At 41.9% G+C, this 19,458-nt stretch overlaps 2 protein-coding genes and 1 pseudogene across 8 annotated transcripts in view; 1 reads left to right on the top strand and 2 right to left on the bottom strand.

Annotated features, from left to right (window-relative positions):
• Window positions 1-5,343, bottom strand: part of Sec23b (Sec23 homolog B, COPII coat complex component) — a 42,474-nt gene extending 37,131 nt beyond the window's left edge. The window contains exons 1-3 of one of the 4 annotated variants that reach the window (XM_006235126.5): window positions 5,203-5,343; window positions 4,939-5,083; window positions 1,986-2,220 (exon numbers count right to left, since the gene is read on the bottom strand). In XM_006235126.5, the coding sequence (XP_006235188.1) occupies window positions 1,986-2,206 (221 nt within the window). In that variant the 5' untranslated portion in view covers window positions 2,207-2,220; window positions 4,939-5,083; window positions 5,203-5,343. Of the gene's footprint in view, window positions 1-1,985; window positions 2,221-4,938; window positions 5,084-5,162 lie in introns of those variants that run through there. The other 3 variants (XM_063284169.1, XM_063284168.1, NM_001277235.1) reach the window with 3 other exon arrangements.
• On the top strand, window positions 5,313-19,257 carry Rbbp9 (RB binding protein 9, serine hydrolase). 4 transcript variants are annotated; one of them, XM_039104444.1, is made up of 5 exons: window positions 5,313-5,451; window positions 13,665-13,707; window positions 14,662-14,767; window positions 16,985-17,070; window positions 17,422-19,257. In XM_039104444.1, the coding sequence occupies exons 2-5, from the start codon at window positions 13,695-13,697 to the stop codon at window positions 17,646-17,648; spliced, it is 432 nt and encodes a 143-aa protein (XP_038960372.1). In that variant the 5' UTR covers window positions 5,313-5,451; window positions 13,665-13,694; the 3' UTR covers window positions 17,649-19,257. The 4 variants fall into 4 exon arrangements, with proteins under 4 accessions (XP_038960372.1, XP_063139285.1, XP_038960373.1 ...); XM_063283215.1 differs by having other exon boundaries at window positions 5,363-5,497; NM_019219.3 differs by lacking the exon at window positions 5,313-5,451 and adding an exon at window positions 12,238-12,353 and having other exon boundaries at window positions 17,422-18,991.
• On the bottom strand, window positions 7,512-10,417 carry LOC108350480 (glyceraldehyde-3-phosphate dehydrogenase pseudogene; annotated as a pseudogene).
• Window positions 19,258-19,458: the final 201 nt, after the last annotated feature.

Here is a 19,458-nt window from a genome sequence, read left to right as displayed (position 1 = left end):
TTAAAGTTCCATAAATTAAATAGATGTCAGTTTCTGAGTGTGCATATACAGACGGATTCGTGGAACTGCACTGCAGGGAAAACTGGCTATCAAGCACACCAAGAGTTTCCCACAAATATTTGTACTTAGTAAATTCTTTTTTATCTTTTCCAATTCCAAGATCATGTTTTAAAATTTCTTCACTCATATAAGCTATAAGCTATTTCCTTTTGCATTCTATTTTTTAACCTGGTCATCATGATTTATCCAACATTTTTATTGTTCAATGTAAAACTTTTTTTAAAAGATGTTTAGTTTTATCTTATGTGTATGTGCACTTTGCCTGTACATACATACATGCCCAGCAGAGGTCAGAGAGGGCAAAGAATCCCCCATTTCTGAGGTTGAGAAAGGTCGAGCTAGCACGTAGGTGCTGGGAACATGGTCGTGGGTCTCAGCTGCAGCAACAAGTACTCTTAGCCACTAAGCCACCGACTTCCAGCCCCTATGTCAAGCCTCTTAATTTCAATAATAAAAGCACATTACACACTTGGGCCATTGATAAACAGAGTAGAAATGGTTCAAGAAAAACCATCTGTTGCTTCCTCTCCCTTTCTGTACCTAGGATATTAACAGACAACAGCTATCACTTTACAAGCAGAGTTGAGGCATTCCTAACATGAGTCTGATAAATAAAAGCAAAGGGACATAAAGGGAATAGTGCTCCAACATACAAAAATTTCAACACTCTCAACTTGCTTCAAAATCCCTTCAGTCGTGCATGGTGGTGCAGCCTTATTTCCTCCCCATGATGCTAGGGGGTCACATGGCACTAGAATTTGAGACCCACCTATGCAACATAGACATCTATCTCAAAAAATAATGATAAAAATTCTTCCCAATAGTGTCCAAATATACTAATAGAGTCTCAGATAAAAAAATAATTACACCTAACAGTAAAACTGTTAGGAGTTAAAATTTCTTCGGCCAAGGCTAGAAAGCCAGGTCCGTGGCTACCAGCACTTGCTGTTCTTCCAAAGGAACAAAGTTTAGTTCCTAGCATCCAGGCCAGGCAGCCCACAGTACCTGGAACCTTAGCACCAAGTTCTACTCCTTCTGCCTCCACAGGCACCCACATACAGATGCATGCACATATGCATGTGCACTTGTGCAAGCACGTATGTTTTTACACACACACACACACACACACACACACACAAATAATCTTTACCAAAAAAAAAAAACAAAAACAAAACAAAAAGTACTTCTTCTAGACATACTATATCATCATTAAAGTACATACAAAAAGAGCAAATTTTCTGTATTTTTTTTTTTAATGCTTCAAAGGACACCCCTTTAAGTCTATAATCAGTCCAGAAACAAACTGATAATCTGAGAGGGGGAAGGGATGGAAGGAAGGACAACTCCAAACTCTTTCTTTCTATCCTCCAATTTTCTTCCAGGCATGCCTTTCATCCCAGTACTTGCAGAGGCAAGAGGATTTTTGTGAGCTAGAGACCAGCTGGGTCTGCATAGTAAGTTCCAGCACAGCCTGGGATACATAGGGCTACATGCCTGGAAAAACAAAACAAACAAAAAACAAAAACAAAAAGATTCTGATTTGTCCAGGGCATCTGCCAAAGAGGGTTCATCCTCTAAGAATCTCACCATCTACTTCTCATCTCAACTTGAATCTCTCCTATAAAAAGCAAGTAACTTTCACTGGGGAGGGTCGGTATGGAGGTAGAGAGAGTGGTGCACGTCTTTAATCCCAGCAAACAAGAGGCAGAAGTAAGCAGATCTCTGTGAGTTCAAGGACAGCCTTGAACAGCTCTACAGAGCAAGTTCCAGAACAGCCAGGGCTACACAAAGAAACCGTGTCTCAAAAAAAACAAAAAACACAAAAAAGGAAGACAAAAATAATCAAGTGACTTTCATAAGACTTGCATAAAGACAACAATCTACTATATTCATTATTTTTACCAGTTTTCTAAAAGGATTCATACCAAAGTGGATTGAGAATAGCTTTGCAGGTAGGCCTACTGCAAAGCACAGGTTCATACTGTACAGGAGGTAAGTCTGGGCGCTCTTTTAAAGGAGTGAGGAGACAAGCCAAGGGAACAACCATTCTTGTGGCTTCAAGTCGGCTAGAAGGCCACACATTCCAACTGAAACGCACACCATCTCGTTCTTCATTCTGCTGAATGAATTCCAGATATGTTGCCATGGTCTAAAAGGAAACTAAAGATAAAGTTTTAATTATATGCAAAATTCTCAGCTGATCTTCAAAAAAAAAAAAAAAAAAATTCCAAGCCAAGTGCAAAGGTTCACTCCAGAAATCCCAGTGCTCAGTCCCAAACAAAAGAGATGATTTTATAACATGTTATTTCACACATACCTAGTCTAGAAAAACCTGTCACTGCAGGATAACAGTAACTACCTTCTCTCGGACCCCCAAAGTTGATTACTCTTCCTTTCTTAGTTTTCTACTGCTATAACAAACAGCATAACCAAAAGAAACTTGAAGAGGAAAGGGTTTATCTCAACTTACACCACCCCACCCCCAAGGTGCCCAGTGCTTTCTGTGTAGTGTCCGTCATCTTCCAGGAAAGTCAGAGCAGGAACAAATCAGGGGCCACGGAAGAACACTGTGTTCTGGCTCTCTCCTCAACGAATGCTCAGCCCGCTTTCTTATACAATTCAGGGTCACCTGCTTAGGGGTAGCACCACCCATAGTGGGCTGGACCCTCATACATCAATCATCAATCAAGAAAATGCCCCACAGGCCTATCTGAGGTTCCCTTTTCTCAAATAACAATGGCTTGTGTCAAGTTGGCAAAAAAGTAAAATAAAATAATCATCCCACTTTCTCAAACCATCTCTGTAGAACTTGAAAAAATGTAATAAACACGGTCAGAAGGTGAACTACTTGACCATTTGTTAACTGTGTGTAATTGAATATTATTAGTATTTATTTATTTGTGATGCTAAGGGTCAAATCCAGGACCTTGTGCATGCTAGGCAAGCACTCAACCACTGAGCTACATTTCTCAGACAAGCCAATTTCAACCGTGTGTCCAAAGATAAGTCTCAAATTCTGTTTCATGATCCAACAATATCCCTGATTCCCTTCCTTTCTTTATCGATCAAAGTAAACACTGTATGAAATGTCACATTCCAAGTAACCTTGATTTTTGTGTGTCCGTCATTATGCTGTATCCCCTGCCACCCCCACCACTTCGCTAACTGTGGAGAAAAGAACTGCATGCTGATCTGAGAATCCGGTTATTAACAGGAAGCAGCTTGGCACTGAAGCATTTCTAATGGGCATACCAACACTATGAAAGGAAGTTTGCTTTTGTATTGAATCTCACCATGTTCTCCTCCCTTACCATATTTGCTAATGCTCTTTCTTTAAAGACTCTGGCTCTGTAACAATTAATCTTTAGACTAAGCTTTCAGACTCAGATAACCCAAGGTTGTTAGGCAAATGCATTCTATTCATGATCTAAAATACACTGACACATGAACGACTGAACTAGCCAATCAGGAAAGCAAAATGAACTAGCAAGATGGTCCAATGGGTAAAGTGCTTGCCACGTAAGTCTGACAACCTGAGTGAGATCTTCAGATCCCACAAAAAGATGGAAGACCCAATATCACAAAAGTTGCCTCTACGCGCAACATAAATGGCTTGACAGGTACACAGACAAAGCACAGGTTCAAGCAAATAAACTTTAAAAAAAAGGAAAGCAAGAAAACTAAACCTATGAAATGAGAATGGACGCATATTCTTGTAATTTCCATATTCAGGAGGCTGAGGCAGAAGAACCAAGGGAGTTCAAAGCCTCCTAGATTACATAGGGACATCCCATCCAAAAAATTAATATACATGTATATATTTATATTACTTATATGTATGTAATTTGGATAATATATCCTGCAAATAATTTGGACGAGAGCAATTTTACATACCAAGAAAAATCAATTATTCTACCATACAGAATCCACACAACAAAACCCCAAATGTCTGTTCCAACTGAAACTCTAACACATCTACTTGTTAGTTCTGGCAAACTCAGGAAGATGAAGCACTGACTACACAGAAAGCACCTGGGTGAGGAGCTAGCAAATAAGTCACAGTACATTCTACCATCACTATTTCCAGTAGATACTTCAGCAAACCCCACTAAATAATGGTAACCCCTCTATAAAGTTCTTTACTTAAATGTACACGTCCCCAAGCATCAACACATAACATCTGCTCCCTATTTCCCACTGCATCCTTTCCTCAACCTTCTAAACCAGCTTCTTAATCCTGGACACGCAATCCACAGAGGATTTCAGTGAATTCATGAATCCTCTGAAGCTCTATGTATTTTTACTAAATTCTATGTGTTGAGAAAAATGTACATTTTCCACTGCTTCTATCAAATTCTCACCGAATAAGGGTATCTGAAGAGGTAAATAGCCGAATGGATGAATGAATGAGTGAATGAAGAGAGAATGACTGACTGGCTGAATGACTGGGTAAAAGAAAGGTCTAGAAAGGCACCCAATAAAATATCTTAGCCACTCTAATCTCTCCAGCACATAACTTTCCAGGACTTAGTAACCAATGTAGACACAGTTAAACACCTAATCCTGTACTGAAGATCTGGGTTCTGGTTTCACTTAACACAAAGCAAAATTCAAGATTTTCATGGGGATTCGGTCCTTTTGGATGTTCAAGCCATCATCAACACCCCAATTCTGAAGGCTAAGAAGTCAGAAATCGGTCGTCTGCTATCAGGCGTGGTGCGGATGAGTCAACTTTCAGCCGGCTTCTGGGTCATCGATTCCCTCTGATTCCTCCCATAAGCAAGCCCACCTTGCCCCGCCATCTCTGGCTTCTGCCCTCTTCCTAAGCACCCACTCACTACGGCAGAACCAGCCGCTCACCTGTCCGGAGCCACTCACCTGGACAGAGCCTTCCGCGCCCCACGGACAGCAGAGCTCAGCTCCGGCTTCCACAGCCAAGTCCACCTCAGCTCACAGTCGATTGGTCACTGCTCCAAAACGTCATTTCGCGGCGCCATGCTGTAACCAATCAGAGAGCGCTTCTCTGGCAGACACGAGAAAAATGAAACAGTCAGAAAAGTTGCGCCTCCATCTTTGAATGGGGCAAAGCAGTAGTTTCTCACCCTATAAACTTTAGAATGTAGAGTTCCATAGGCTACATACTTTCTCAAATATATTCTTAAAATTTTCTCCTGAATAGAACCTCGGCGCCTACGAGACCGTCATCCAAACGGATCCAGCACTTCTCAGGAGACCTCCTTGACACAACATGACGTCTGTTTGCCTAAGAGGGAAGTCCCTCTCATCACCTAGTTACCGGGAACCGAGAAAAGTGACGCGTAGCCCCAGAGGAAGCTGAAGTTGTCCAAGTTGTCCGGAAGAGGCCCTCAGCCTGAGGAAAGGGACTAAGAGGTGACAGAGTCTCGCCGCTAGTTGGTGTTCTTTTTCTGCTCAGCAGGTGCAGTTACTTTCTCACTTGCTGCTATGGTTTCTGTTCTCCATAAAAACTGTTTCTGGTGAACATCCTCCTGCCATTCCCCCGCAAGGAAATGAGTAACTAGGAACGGTCTTATTCAAGCCTTTAAGGAAACTAACAGAGTCCATATTGATGAGTAACACAACTTTCTGTGGCCGCCTCAATCATTTTACACTTTCTTACAAGTGGCATAGACAGGCAGTCAGACAGACAGGCAGACAGTCAGACAGATCAGCAAATTCAGCGTGTGTGTAGTGCCTGCTGAGGCCAAAAGAAGGCATAGGATCCTATAGAGTTAGTTACTGTCTGTTGTGAACCTCCTGATATGGGGGCTGGGAACTGAACTCCAGAAGTATACACTCAATTACTCAACCAACTCTTCATCTCCAAACTAAAATCCTACAGTTACAACGCTAAAACATGTTTAGACATCCAAAAAGTATCCATTAAATAACCCAATTTACTAGTAATGCAATAATACCATTTTCTTTACAACAGAGCCTAACTATGTAGGTTTGGCTGGCCTGGAACTCAGAGCTCCTTTTTCCTCTGTCTTATGCCTCCTGAATGCTGGGATTAAAATCACAGGCCATCACACGCAGCTAAATCAAAGTTTTTGAAGTCTACAAATCATAGGACTTAGTTTAAACAGATGTTACTATGAAATATTACTGTTCGCATTCAAAGCTTTTTAAAATAAATTTATATTTTTCATCATCTTACCATAATGTTAATGATGGCATATTTAAAACCTTAAGTATTTTGGGAAATGTAAAGTTGTCTCTTCCCAAGGAAAAATATTCAGGTAACATAAAATATACATGTTCATTATATCGAAAGATGAGAAAAAGAAGTAGCTTTCAAAATAACAAACACTAATGTAATGTGATTTTATTTGTCAAAGATTTCCCTTTCAGTTTTGAACCTGGATGATTTCTAGTAATTTCTATAAAATGGATTTTTTTTTAATTTCATGTTCAAAGTATAAAAGGTTGAATGTCCTTACTTGGGGAAATTTTAGAAGTATTTTATTTATATGAGTATACTTGCAGGGCAGTAATGGTGCATGCCTGTAATCACAGCACTTGGTAGGCAGAGTTTTGGGAGGTATCTGTGAGTTGGAGACCAGCCTGGTCTACAGTGTTAGTTCCAGAACAGCCAGCACTACACAGAAACACTTCTCAAAAAACCAAAACACCCCCCCAAAAAGTACTTTTTTTCTGTAACTAAGATCTTTTAATTGGAGAAATATAATGATTTGACTTATTGTGACTCAACAAGGGTGTCAAGATATCCTGTTCTCTCACAGAAATAGATGTAAATGTTTTCTTTTTCATTCTAGCCAGGCAGACATTGACATATAAAGAACAGACAGCTTTAGTTCTACACTCTCAGCCCCAGGTCAAAAAGAAATTCAGAAAGATAAAAGTTTGGTGCACTAGAGAAGAAGAAAGACACTTCTTCCCGTTGGTGTGGCAGTCTGATTGTCTTGTAGAATGACAGAGACAGTCAGAGAGCACTAGAAACTAGATTTGCTGCCACCTCTTCCCTAAGAGACTACCTCTTTAAACTTTTGTTCCCTTAAAGGGAAATGCCTGGCAAAACCAAATTTCTGGTTGTTGGTACTATCAGTGGGAGGAGAGTAAACTAACAGCCATGAGTAAACCAGAAAGAAGAACTGAAAATCATTAGAAAGAAGAAAAGAAAGCCAAGGGAGCAGTGCCCTCTACTTAGCATTTGCCTTCTAGGACCCAAGGGAAAAGAAACAGTTGAGTTTAAATTACACCCTGTAATGTGCTCTTTCGTGGTGTGAATCCCAGTTCTATCTGGAATCCTAGTGAAAATGTTAAGTGTAGAACATGGCTCGATGGCTCAGCAGAACCTGGAACCCACGCAACTACTGAAGGAGAGAACCACTTCCACAAAGTTGACCTCTGATTCCAACACCCACGCCATGCCCCCTCCACAAAAAAAATAATAACAATAATAATAATGATAATAATAATATAGATATAATAAAGGTTTAATATTACACAAACAAGATAGTACAAATAATTTACTTAACTCACATATTAATGAGGAAACCAATAGAGATGTTCAAATTGGTCTTAAGAAAACCTCATAAAAACTTATATTCTGTACCATACAGTGTTATATTCATTGTTATGGGCCTCAGTTTTGTATGTGTTTATACCTGTCAACTTTCTAAAGTTAATCTGTCTATACTGAGTTGTATAGTAATGCAAAGTATAAAAGTGCACAACCCTCAGATGACACCAGCACATCTCATAAAATGCCCAGTAGTCCATGAAATATAATTTCCTTTTTCTGTTTCAAAATGTTTTACAAGACTCCCAGCATATTGTAATGGCTAATATTTATTCTCAACTTAATTGGATTTTAGAACCACCTAAGAAACACAACTCTGGTTGTATCTGAGAGAGCATTTCCAGACAGGAGTAACTGAAGAAGGAACCCTAAAATGTCTGGCACCATCTCCTACGGTGGAGGCCCAGACTGAATAAAGTGGGGAAAGGAGATGGCCAGATGAGTATTGGTTTCCCTTTCTCTGTGGTTGACACTATAGACTAAGCCATCTGCATCCATGCCTTTCCCAGCCTACTAGACTCTGAACTGTGAGCCTTTATGCCTTCCCACTATGATAAACTGTTTCTCCAAACTGCAAGCTAAAATATATCCTTCATCCCCAGAGTTGCTTTTTGTCAGCTATATCATTACAGCAACAATAAAAGTCTATACAGAACAATACTGTACAGAGAAGTGAGTTGGTTCTGTGAGGAACATGATTAGTGAAGTTCCTGAACTTTCTGAACTATGTTTACAGAACGATGTTGAAGAATTTGCAGCTGTAGGCTGGAGATTTAGAGAGCTGTAAGCAGAGATGAATGGACCACCCAGTGAGATTTTGGAAGACTGGAATGCCAATAGAGATATGAACAGCAAAAGGTGTGCTTACGACATTTCAGACAGGAACAAAGACTGTGCTGAGAAATGGTCAAGAGATCATTGGTATGAGAGTCTGGCCAAGGCCATAGCTGTGTTTTCACTGTATCCTGAAAACTCGACCAAACTAAATGCAACAGGGACCATCTACTGGTTCTCCACACCACATGAACAATTAACACCAAGTTCTGCTGGCACGCAGATGCAAGCAGACCCTGCTGAGCCATCGATGCCATGGCCTCTGCATGCCTTTGACACTCAAACTGGGAAGCATTTTCCTTGTCCAGGAAAGAGTTTCAATAGAAGATGACATTTCACCCAGGCTGAGGAATGGTTACTGTTCATCATATATATTGTGGTTTATTATAGATATTTAGCAGGAGGATGTGAGAATGCAGTATCGAATGCATGCTAAACAATGCAGATGAAGCAAAGCTGGAGAAAGCAGCTGTAACTGAAAAGAGATTGGCACCATTAATGGGAAACATTTACATTGGGGCAATAAGAAATGTGCCCTGAGGTTCAGACCCCACCCACCAAAAGTTCCAGCTCTTTTTTTTTTTTTTTTTTTTTTTGGTGCAGCTTATTGATGGTATTTAAGAGAGTGGGAAGGGCTCCCTAGGCCCCTCCTGTTATTATGGGGTCTGGGATGGAATTGTGAGGGAGATGCTCAGTGTTGGGGGCTGAGTTGGGATGGGGACTCCTCAGCAACTGAGGGCCTCTCTCTTGCTCTCAGTATCCTTGCTGGGCTGGGGTAGGTGGTCCACGGTTTCTTACTCCTTGTAAGCCATGTAGGCCATGAGATCCACCACCCTGTTGCTTTAGCCATATTCATTGTCATACTAGGAAATGAGCTTTACAAAGTTGTCATTGAGAGCAATGCCAGCCCCAGCATCAAAGGTGGAAGAGTGGGAGTTGCTGTTGAAGTTGCAGGAGACAACCTGGTCCTCAGTGTAGCCCAGGATGCCCTTTAATGGGCCCTCAGATGCCTGCTTCACCACCTTCTTGATGTCATCACACTTGGCAGGTTTCTCCAGGCGGCATGTCAGATCCACAACGGAAACATTGGGGGTAGGAGCACGGAAGTGAACTTCCCATTCAGTTCTGGGATGACCTTGCCCACAGACTTGGCAGCACCAGTGGATGCAAGAATGATGTTCTGGGCTGCCCCACGGCCATCACGACACAGCTTTCCAGAGGGGCCATTCACAGTTTTCTGAGTGGCAGTGATGGCATGGACTGTGGTCATGAGCCCTTCCACGATGCCAAAGTTGTCATAGATGACCTTGGCCAGGGGGGCTAAGCAGTTGGTGGTGCAGGATGCATTGCTGACAATCTTGAAGGAGTTGTCATATTTCTCATGGTTCACACCCATCACAAACATGGGGGCATCAGCGGAAGGAGCAGAGATGATGACCCTTTTGGCCCCACCCTTCAGGTGAGCCCCAGCCTTCTCCATGGTGGTGAAGACGCCAGTAAACTCCACGACATACTCAGCACCAGCGTCACCCCATTTGATGTTAGCGGGATTTCGCTCCTGGAAGATGATGATGGCTTCCCGTTGATGACAAGCTTCCCATTCTCAGCCTTGACTGTGCCGTTGAACTTGCCATGGGTAGAGTCATACTGGAACATGTAGACCATGTAGTTGAGGTCAATGAAGGGGTCGTTTATGGCAATAATGTCCATTTTGCCAGATGCAGAGCAGAAGGCTGCCCTGGTAACCAGGCACCCAATACGGCCAAATCCATTCACACCGACCTTCACCATCTTGTCTATGAGATGAGGTTGGCACTGCACACGAAGATGAGGCTCTGGAACAGGGAGGAGCAGAGAGCCAGGTTCCAGCTCTTAAAAGTACAAATTTGTTTAAAACAAGAAACCCTGGGGTTGGGGATTAAGCTCAGTGGTAGAGCGCTTGCCTAGGAAGCTCAAGGCCCTGGGTTCGGTCCCCAGCTCCGAAAAAAAGAACCAAAAAAAAAAAAACCCAAGAAATCCTGAACTGAGAATGCCTCCACCCCTCTCAAGGGTTCCCTGCTGGCCAAGGGAAATGTTCTCCCAGTTTCAACGGCAAAGGCAGGCAGAAGCCATGTCATTGTGACACACCAGCATCTACCCACATCTAAGTGGCAGCAGAGCTTGATGTTAATTAATTGTTCAGGTGGTGCTGTCTTTGCAAGCATGCAGACTATGAGTAAGAGGGATTTGCTAGGCACCTTGGCATATGAGGTGAGTTGATTTCTGTGAGTTCCAAACCAACCCAGTCTATATAATGAGTTCCAGCCCAGCCTACCTAATGGCAGCCCTATCTAAAAGTAAATAAAATGAGAGCACATGAAGGCTTGCTCTAAGGTTCTCGAAAGCTGCCATGACTAACAAAATATGGCTCGGTTGTATTTTCTGTGGAGAAGCCCTGAAAAGTTGTTGCATGAGTCTGTGAAAGTGGAGCTTCAGTTGCAGTGGCTAGCACAGGATACTGGAGACACAGGATACTGGAGACATAGTTCATGTCCAGCATTCATGGAGTGGGAAGCAGAGAGATCCCTGAAGCTTGCTGGCTAGCTACTCTTGCTAAATCAATGAGCTCCAAGCTCCAAATTCACAGATCTTGTTGCAAAACCCAAATGTAATGTGGAAATGAAGGAAAGAAGACACTCAACATTGACTTCTGGCACGCACGCGCGCGCGCGCGCACACACACACACACACACACACACACACACCACATACAATTAAAAACATAGAATGTGGCTATTTGTTCTTGAGTTGACTTGGCAAGATTTGAGCATAGTTTCTACATCCAAGGTTCACATTATTCTTGGCAAAATGCAGTTTTCATACCCACCTCAATAAAACCCTTAAGGAACAGACTCATGACAACTGATCCTGTGTTCTTTTCCTGGCTTGTTTGCCTGGCTCTTTGCAAAGTGTCTTTTCTCCTCTGCTACTCTGGTTTCATTAACAACTCCTGTCAACTAGCCACGACCTAGAACTAGAATTGTTGTACACTGCAACTGAAGCGCAACTCTCACAGACTCATTGTGGGTCTTAATGAGAAGTCATACATCAGCTGACCTGTAGGCAAGTCTGTGGGAGATTGTCTTTTTTTTTTTTTTTTTTTTAAAGTCTTTTTTTTTTTTTTTTGGTTCTTTTTTTCGGAGCTGGGGACCGAACCCAGGGCCTTGCGCTTCCTAGGCAAGCGCTCTACCAACTGAGCTAAATCCCCAACCCCTTATGGGAGATTGTCTTAATTGAGCTAACTGAGGCAGAAAAACTCACCCTGCACTTTGACAGTTCCATTTTATGGGCAAGCCCTGAACTGTATCAGAGTGAGGGAAACCAGTCACAATCAGATTGGACAACCCAAGTTCAATGTCAGGGACCCACACGATGGAATGAGAGAAAGGGGTCCTTCAAGTTGTCTTCTAGCCTTTGCATACATACTCATCTATGCTCAAAGGTACACACATCATGTGCGCACACACATGATAATTTAAAACAATAATGGGGCTAGAGCAATGGCTCAGCCATTAAATATAGGTGCTGCTCTCTCAGAAGACTGGAGTTCAGTTCCTGGCATTCACGTTTGACCCAACGCCAGTAACTCCAGTTCCAGGAGACCCAACATCCTCCTCTGGACTCAGGAGAAGGCAAAAGCCTGCGTGTATCCAAGAACTACAATTCCCAGAAGGCTGCGGTGCGGGCTCTGGGCCGGATGTAGACTTAGTCTGAGCACTTCTGGTCCAAGCTGGGCAGGGGTCTCACGTCTGCATTAATGGCGTCCCCTACCAAGGCAGTGATTGTTCCTGGGAACGGAGGCGGGGATGTGGCCACCCACGGCTGGTACGGCTGGGTAAGAAAGGGGCTGGAGCAGGTAAGGAATGCGCTCCTGCTCTTTGGTCAGCGTGGCTCAGAACGAAGGCAAGCGAGGCTCCAGCCTGTTGTGCCCACCCTCCTACCTGGCGCAGCGGCTCAAAACTCTGAAGGCTCAGTTTTTGAGGCTAAAGGGAAAACTTGTTGTACAATGGGAGAGAATGCCCCCTCCCTATCCCCATCTGATGCCATTTCAGATTACAGACTTTTCAGATAATTTTGTTTATATTTGTTAACTTTTTAATTCACCATGTGATATTTAATATATACAAAGGATTGTATAACATAAATAAACTACCAAGCTAAGATAATTTTTCCCTCTTCTATCTAAACCCAAGGTGTCTTTGATAATGTGTCCTGTTGTAGAATTGAACTACACTCCCACGACAAAATGAAACTCTAGAACATTGCCAGTATTTTCTGAATAATCTGTCTGCCCCGTGTCCTATGTGTATGACATTCTGAAGTTTATTTTGCTTCTCTTTAAATTATTGTGTGCAAGGAGGCATCTGGAAGTCAGAAGACATTTTGGAATCAGTTCTTTCTACCTTTACATGGGTTCTGGGAATCGAACTCAGGTCACCGGGCTTGTACTGCAAGTGCCTTTGCCAGCTGGGCTGCTTTTCTGGCCTTTTTGCTAAACTTTTTTAAAACTTAAAAGTATTTTTTCAACCATGTGTATAATCTTTTGGCTTCTTTGAGAACTTTATAGAAACATCATTGCACCCTAGGTCGTCCTGTAAACTTAATAAAAGAAAAACAAAAAACAAAAAACAAAAAAAAAAAAACTTTCTTCCGTAGCCCAGCAATTAGTTTCCTGAGTTGGCCTCTAGAGTAGAGTTTCAGGAGAAAATAAGGGTCTGTTTGGAATAAAACTTCAAGGTTGTGGCTGAAAGCTATGGGCAAAGAAGCAACTCACAGGTCAAGCTGGAAATGCCCAGTAGGACTGGATGCACAACTGTCTCAGTTCTCAGTGCTGTCTCTGTTCTTTTTGACTGTCTTTCTGTGGCACGGTGTTCAGCTAGGTCATTCTGTCTCCAGCACATTCACTTAGGTCTTTGCTGTACATGAAGCACAGACTGAAAGTGCGGAAACCAGTCTCCGCACAGGTCTACAACTGGACAGAAGTGTGCATAAAAAAAAAAAAAAAAAGAGAAGTGTTCGTGACTGTATATTCATCCGAAGCCCCTGACACTGCTTAATCTATTTCATGTCATAATATTAGCAAATATTTACTGAACTAAGCACGGTCATCTCAGGCATCACATTTTTAAGCTCTTTATTATAGCTTTTCCTCTCCCTTATATCACAGATTCCTGGTTTCCAGTGTTTGGCTAAAAACATGCCTGACCCAAGTAAGTCTGAAATTTGTTTTTGAAAAGCCTCATTTGTTAGATTTTTGAGCTCACTATTTGTAGGGTGAGGCTTGGAAGCAGGAACGTCACAGAAAAGGACAAAAATATACACTAAGAACAAAGAAAGCAAGGAGCTCAAGATGGTAGGACTAGGCCAACACACACACACACACACACACACACACAGAGGGAAGATTTCAGTAACAAGATATATAAATTTTAACTTTAACTTTGTAAGCTAGCAATTGTATTTTCCATGTTTAAGTATCAGACAAAATTTAGGTGTTTTATTTGAAACAGGTAAAATAAAATAAAGCCTTACAGTATCTAATTGAGTTCCTATGTATTTAAAATTATAAAATTGCCCTTTTGTGGGGAGGGGTCTATGACTTGGTTCAGGAAAGAAGTGATATAAACCATATATGGGTTTTAGAATGTTGTCAAGGTTGTGTGTGTGTGTGTGTGTTTTGTTTTTCTTGGTGCTGGGACTGAACCAAGGATCTCACACATCCTAGCTGAGTAATCTGCCCCTGAGCTGTACCTCCAGCTGGGGTATTTGTTTGCCATGTTTAAATTTGCACATTAAAATATTAGAGTTGAGGCCAGTGATCATGGTATATGCCTTTAATCCTGACACTTGGGAGCTCAAGGAAAGAGGATTCCGGTGTGGGCTACACAGCAAATTCCAGACTAGCTTATGCTCATAGTGAGGAGGCTCTAACTCATAAAAGAAAAATGGGTGGGAGGGAGACTTCACTTCAGTTGTAATGTAATTTTTAAGAACATGGTAGGTATAGAAGGGAGGGGCAGAGAGCAAAACTACTAAACCACAGGACAGAATCTGCTAACACAGCCCCCATTTAAAAGCTGTGAGCTCCTATTTACTTAGCGAGGTGGGACAGCATAAGACTTATAGACTACCCCAAGTACCAGACTGTTTTACCCTGACCACAGTTACCGCTCGAGAGAGCATCTGGCTGCCCTTCATGGAGACAGAACTGCACTGTGATGAGAAGACCATCATCATAGGCCACAGTTCCGGGGCCATCGCAGCCATGAGGTATGACCTGTTGAATTGCTGCCCTGGGTGTGTTGTAGGCATGCTTGCTTGGGAAATAGTTGTGTTTCTTAAGTTTCCATTGCAGAGGAAACAGTGCTGACCTCAAAAGAGGTAACATAATCTGCCCTAATTTCTTCCTTGTTTGTTAAGGGATTGAAAGAAACTGATTGCTTTTACCAGGAGCAGTGATCCTTTAAAAGCCTCTATGGCCCTGAAGAAACTTCCTGTTTCTCAGCTCTGATGTCTTCCCCTCACCTCTTTTCTCCTCTTAACCAGGCATAGTGATGTCATTGAAGTTCCTGGAATATTCCAAGTATACACCGGCCTTATCCTGCTCAGCCTTCTAGTTGGGACATCATCTACAAGCTGCCTGACTTTCTCTTACTGTACTCTGCTTGGATGTCCCTTTTTGGGCAAGATCTGTGATTTGTCCGTATAAAGGAGCAGCCTTGCTTTACTATCTCTTTATATTTATTACCTGCAGTGTTTTGGTTTTGTTTTTTTGGGGGGGAAGGGGGTTGGTTGTATTATCATCCGACACATGTTGATTTCTTCTGTGTCCCTATTAGTAGAATGGAAGCTCCACAAAGGTTCACTGACAAGGCATCACAGTGCCTAGGAGAGAGCCTGACATAGTGCCCAACCCGCTCAACTTGGAAAATAGAGGTTGCTTTCCCTACCCACCTCAACCCCCTAATCCTTGGGATTCACATGTACACCCATAAATAATGCTTCTATCAAAATCTCTTATCTTCCCCATTAGCCTATTGAGTAAGGAATTAGCTGCCAGCTGTTTAAGGTTGAACTTTTTCCATAGTTCCTACCCTGGTAACAAAGGCCATTCCAAGCAGTCAAGATATTGGATGAATTATCATGAAATCTTGCCAAATTTTATAACCTTTTAGCTACACAGGTCAAGGGAGTGGGGATAACGTGTTTGAGTACAGATCCAGAGAACAGTGGTGCAATAATAGCAGAAGGGCTATTTACAGATGTGCAGAGGGAGCGGTGCTGACCTCAAAAGTGGAAATTGGATCTGTCCGTTTCTACCTTGTTTAGCAGTTATTGGTAAAACTGTAATATTTGTGTGTAAGTCTTCTGGGTTCGTTAAGACTGTCAAAAACCTTCTAAGAATGGACTCCTAAAGCTAAGAGAGGCAAAAACAACAAACATGAACCATCAGTGTAAAGGTATGAAGAAACAGGAAACTGATACAATCATCAGGGGCTGCTAACTGACTTATTAAGGGATATTGAGCCTTCTCAATAGAAAGTGCTAGAAACACCTTAACAAGCAATCAAACTTAGTGTCACTGACAGTGGGACACACAAACACCTGCCCCTGGAGTGATGGCAAGGCTCTCTTGGGAAAAATGTTTAACCTCAGTCTTATTGTGAGAAAACAAGTTCAGTTTAGGGAACTGACCTTAAATCCTTTGTGAGAATACAGGAAGCACTAAATTTATTAGGTGCAGTAACATTACTAAGGTTATTCATAAGAGACACACACTAAGGTAAGTATAAAGAGTGGTAGCCTTAGAGAATCTGAGTGCTTTTCATGTCTTCTGTGGGTTTGATATTTCTGAGTAACCAGATAGAGGGAAAGGTTTAACCTCAAGAATGGTATTCTAGGCCTAAACGTTTCCTAGCACAAAAGCTTCAAAGGTGTCACATCATTCCTCAGCCTACTCTTGGCTGAGCAAGGGCATCTGCAGATAGTGAGCTGGTGGTGTGTGTGTAGGGTGCTATTGTAAACACTTTTCCTGCCCACACAGGGCCAGTGATAGTTTATCTGGGAGTGGAGCCAAACACAACACAACTGAGAATGTATGTGCAAGGGACAGTACAAGTATTTTTCTGGCACTGTCCAGCTTTTCTAAAATCATGGCTCACAGATTACTTGTACTAGTCAAGTGGGTTAGAGAGTGCATGCCTTAAATTTGCAGGTTCCTGGGCCTTAGTCCCATTTCTCTCAATTGCATGCTCTGGGGCTGAGCCCCATGCTGACTCAGCATGTTGACCACCCAATTAATGCTGACACATAGAAAGGTGGATAAAGGCACAGGTCAGAGACAGTGATTCTGAGATCTTCTTGATGTTTTTCCATGCTCTCAGTAGCACACGCTAACTACCTTCCTGTGAACTTACATCAGGTAGGTTACTGTTTTTTCAGATTTAATAACACCATGTCTTATTGACACTATCTTTCTCATTCCAGGTATGCAGAGACACATCAGGTATACGCTCTCATATTGGTGTCTGCATACACATCAGACTTGGGAGATGAAAATGAGCGTGCAAGTGGTAAGTCTTTAGGAAGAGCCCCTAGAAAAACCCCTCCCTAAACATAGGACAAACTATTCAAGTTACAAAATAGTTATTTTCTCTCAACCTAAAAAAATATAACTAGCAAATGGGAGATTTCTGACTTACCTTTGGATGTGAGGTAGGTCTCTGTTCTAACTAGAATGAATCCCAGGACCTGGTTTTATTTTAGCCTTTTCCTTTGACTTTGTTAAGTCAGTACCAAGCCCCACAGAGACGAAAACCAAAGGACTGCTCTGAACTTGGGTCTCTGCTCCTTTGCATCTTTGATATTTTCAGATGTCAAGGCTAACGATTCATGCACATTGATAGGTTTTTCCACTCCTACAGGGTACTTCAGCCGCCCCTGGCAGTGGGAGAAGATCAAGGCCAACTGCCCTCACATTATACAGTTTGGCTCTACTGATGACCCCTTCCTTCCATGGAAGGAACAACAAGAAGTGGCAGATAGGCTGGACGCCAAACTGTACAAATTCACTGACCGTGGTCACTTTCAGAACACAGAGTTCCATGAACTGATTAGAGTGGTGAAGTCTATGCTGACTCCTGCTCTGTAACACGCCAGGATGGGGTAGAAGAGTAACAGCCGCTACCCTCACACAGCTTAGACATGGGACGTCCGTCCAGTTAGACTACAGAAGTGTCTGAGCAACAAACCCATTTGAACACTCACACTGAGTAACTAGCACTTCCAGTTCCCACAGAGCTTAAATCTCCCCGAAAAGCTACTAGCTACAGCAGTATGTTTCCTGTTTGATAAGAGACAGGTTTTTTATTTTTAGCTATCCTGTTGATGCAAAGAGAGTTAAGTCAGAAGAATCCAGAACTTGACATAGACCTGGTTGTGTGTCCCTGTAATCATTTCAGAAAAAGCAGGGGATCAGGAGGGGAAGGCTATCTTGACCCTGTCTCAGAAAGAGTGAGCAAGAAGATGACCCAGGTCTCCTGAGGCTCATTCCAAATTATAACTCACTATGTTTAGCAAGATGTGTTCCACTTCTGAGACCCCAGTACTTGGAAAACTGAGGAAGGTAGATCTTGAGTTTGAGACCTTGTCTAGGCTAAGTAAAACCCTGTCTCAAAACAACAACAAAAACAGGTTTTCATTCAACTTATATGACTGACACTTTCCATTTTGTAATAAAAATTTTCTCTTACTGGGGAAATGAAAACACGATTCAAGGTCCAGAATGTTGTCTTAGAACTCAAAACTCTGGTTGCTCTTTAAAACTGGCTCAAGAGAATAAACTCAAACTTGGGTGTTCATCATTGAAATTCCTGACCCCACCACGTCCCCAAGTCCTTCTAACAGGTTGAGAGAGAACAACATATGGATGCTTAGTAAGGGAGCTGCAGGGGACAGATAATCTGTATATCAACTGTATAGGACTGGCAGGATTCAGTCATGGGGAAGTGCTGCAATATAGAAATGTGACCAATACTTATGTCTTTTTTTAACTAGAGGAATATATGTGTATATAATTCCTACATGAATTATGGTAGCTGGGAACAGCATTGTAATTAAAAGATTTGCAAATGCTACAAGACAAAGACCAGGTCATCCCTTTGTGAACTTGGTCGTAAACATTTTTAGAATCTCTATGAAGTCCAAGAAAAACAAGATAACTAAAATGGACATAATACTAAAGGGTGGAAAACAAGGGAGCAATCTGTATTTTGTTATTAAGTTTTTAAGTATCTTCAAAAGAACTTTTCCAGGGCTAGGGAGAAGGCTGAACAGTCAAGAGCACTGACTTTTTTCCAGAGGTTCTGAGTTCAATTCCCAGCAACTACATGGTAGCTCACAACCATCTGTAATGGGACCCGATGCCCTCTTCTGGTGTGTCTGAAGACAGCTACAGTGTACTCACATACATAAAATAAGTAAATCTTAAAAAAAGAAAAAAAAGAAAAGAAAGAAAAAAGAAAAAACTTTTCCACAATGCAAGTTTAACTCTAGAATATTCAACCTCTTGTAGAGCGCATTCAAGGAACACTGCAGATTTTTCTTATACTCACTCAAAAATAAACAACTCCTTTTTAAAACTGCTTTTTATATTGTATAATTCGATGTATAAAATGGTTTCATGATTACATTTTTGCTGGCTTATAAAGTACTTTGTCCACATGTTTAAAAAAATGAAATAAACTGTTTATTTCCTAGTATCTTCTGACTTCTGTGATGGCAGAGATCTCATGTGCACCTACACTTGACGACAGAACCTGTTACTGACACAGAAATGTGATTCTCCACACTGTTACCCTAGAAGGGGTGCACTGTTGTGGTAGCCTAAAATGATTTGGGATTTTCTAAAGTCAGGAAAGATTTTAACTTTTAACAATAGGTATTTTTGGAGGATAAGACAA

Source organism: Rattus norvegicus, chromosome 3, assembly GCF_036323735.1.
Source record: "Rattus norvegicus strain BN/NHsdMcwi chromosome 3, GRCr8, whole genome shotgun sequence".
NCBI lineage: Eukaryota > Metazoa > Chordata > Mammalia > Rodentia > Muridae > Rattus > Rattus norvegicus.
This window is presented reverse-complemented; position numbering and strand designations above follow the sequence as displayed.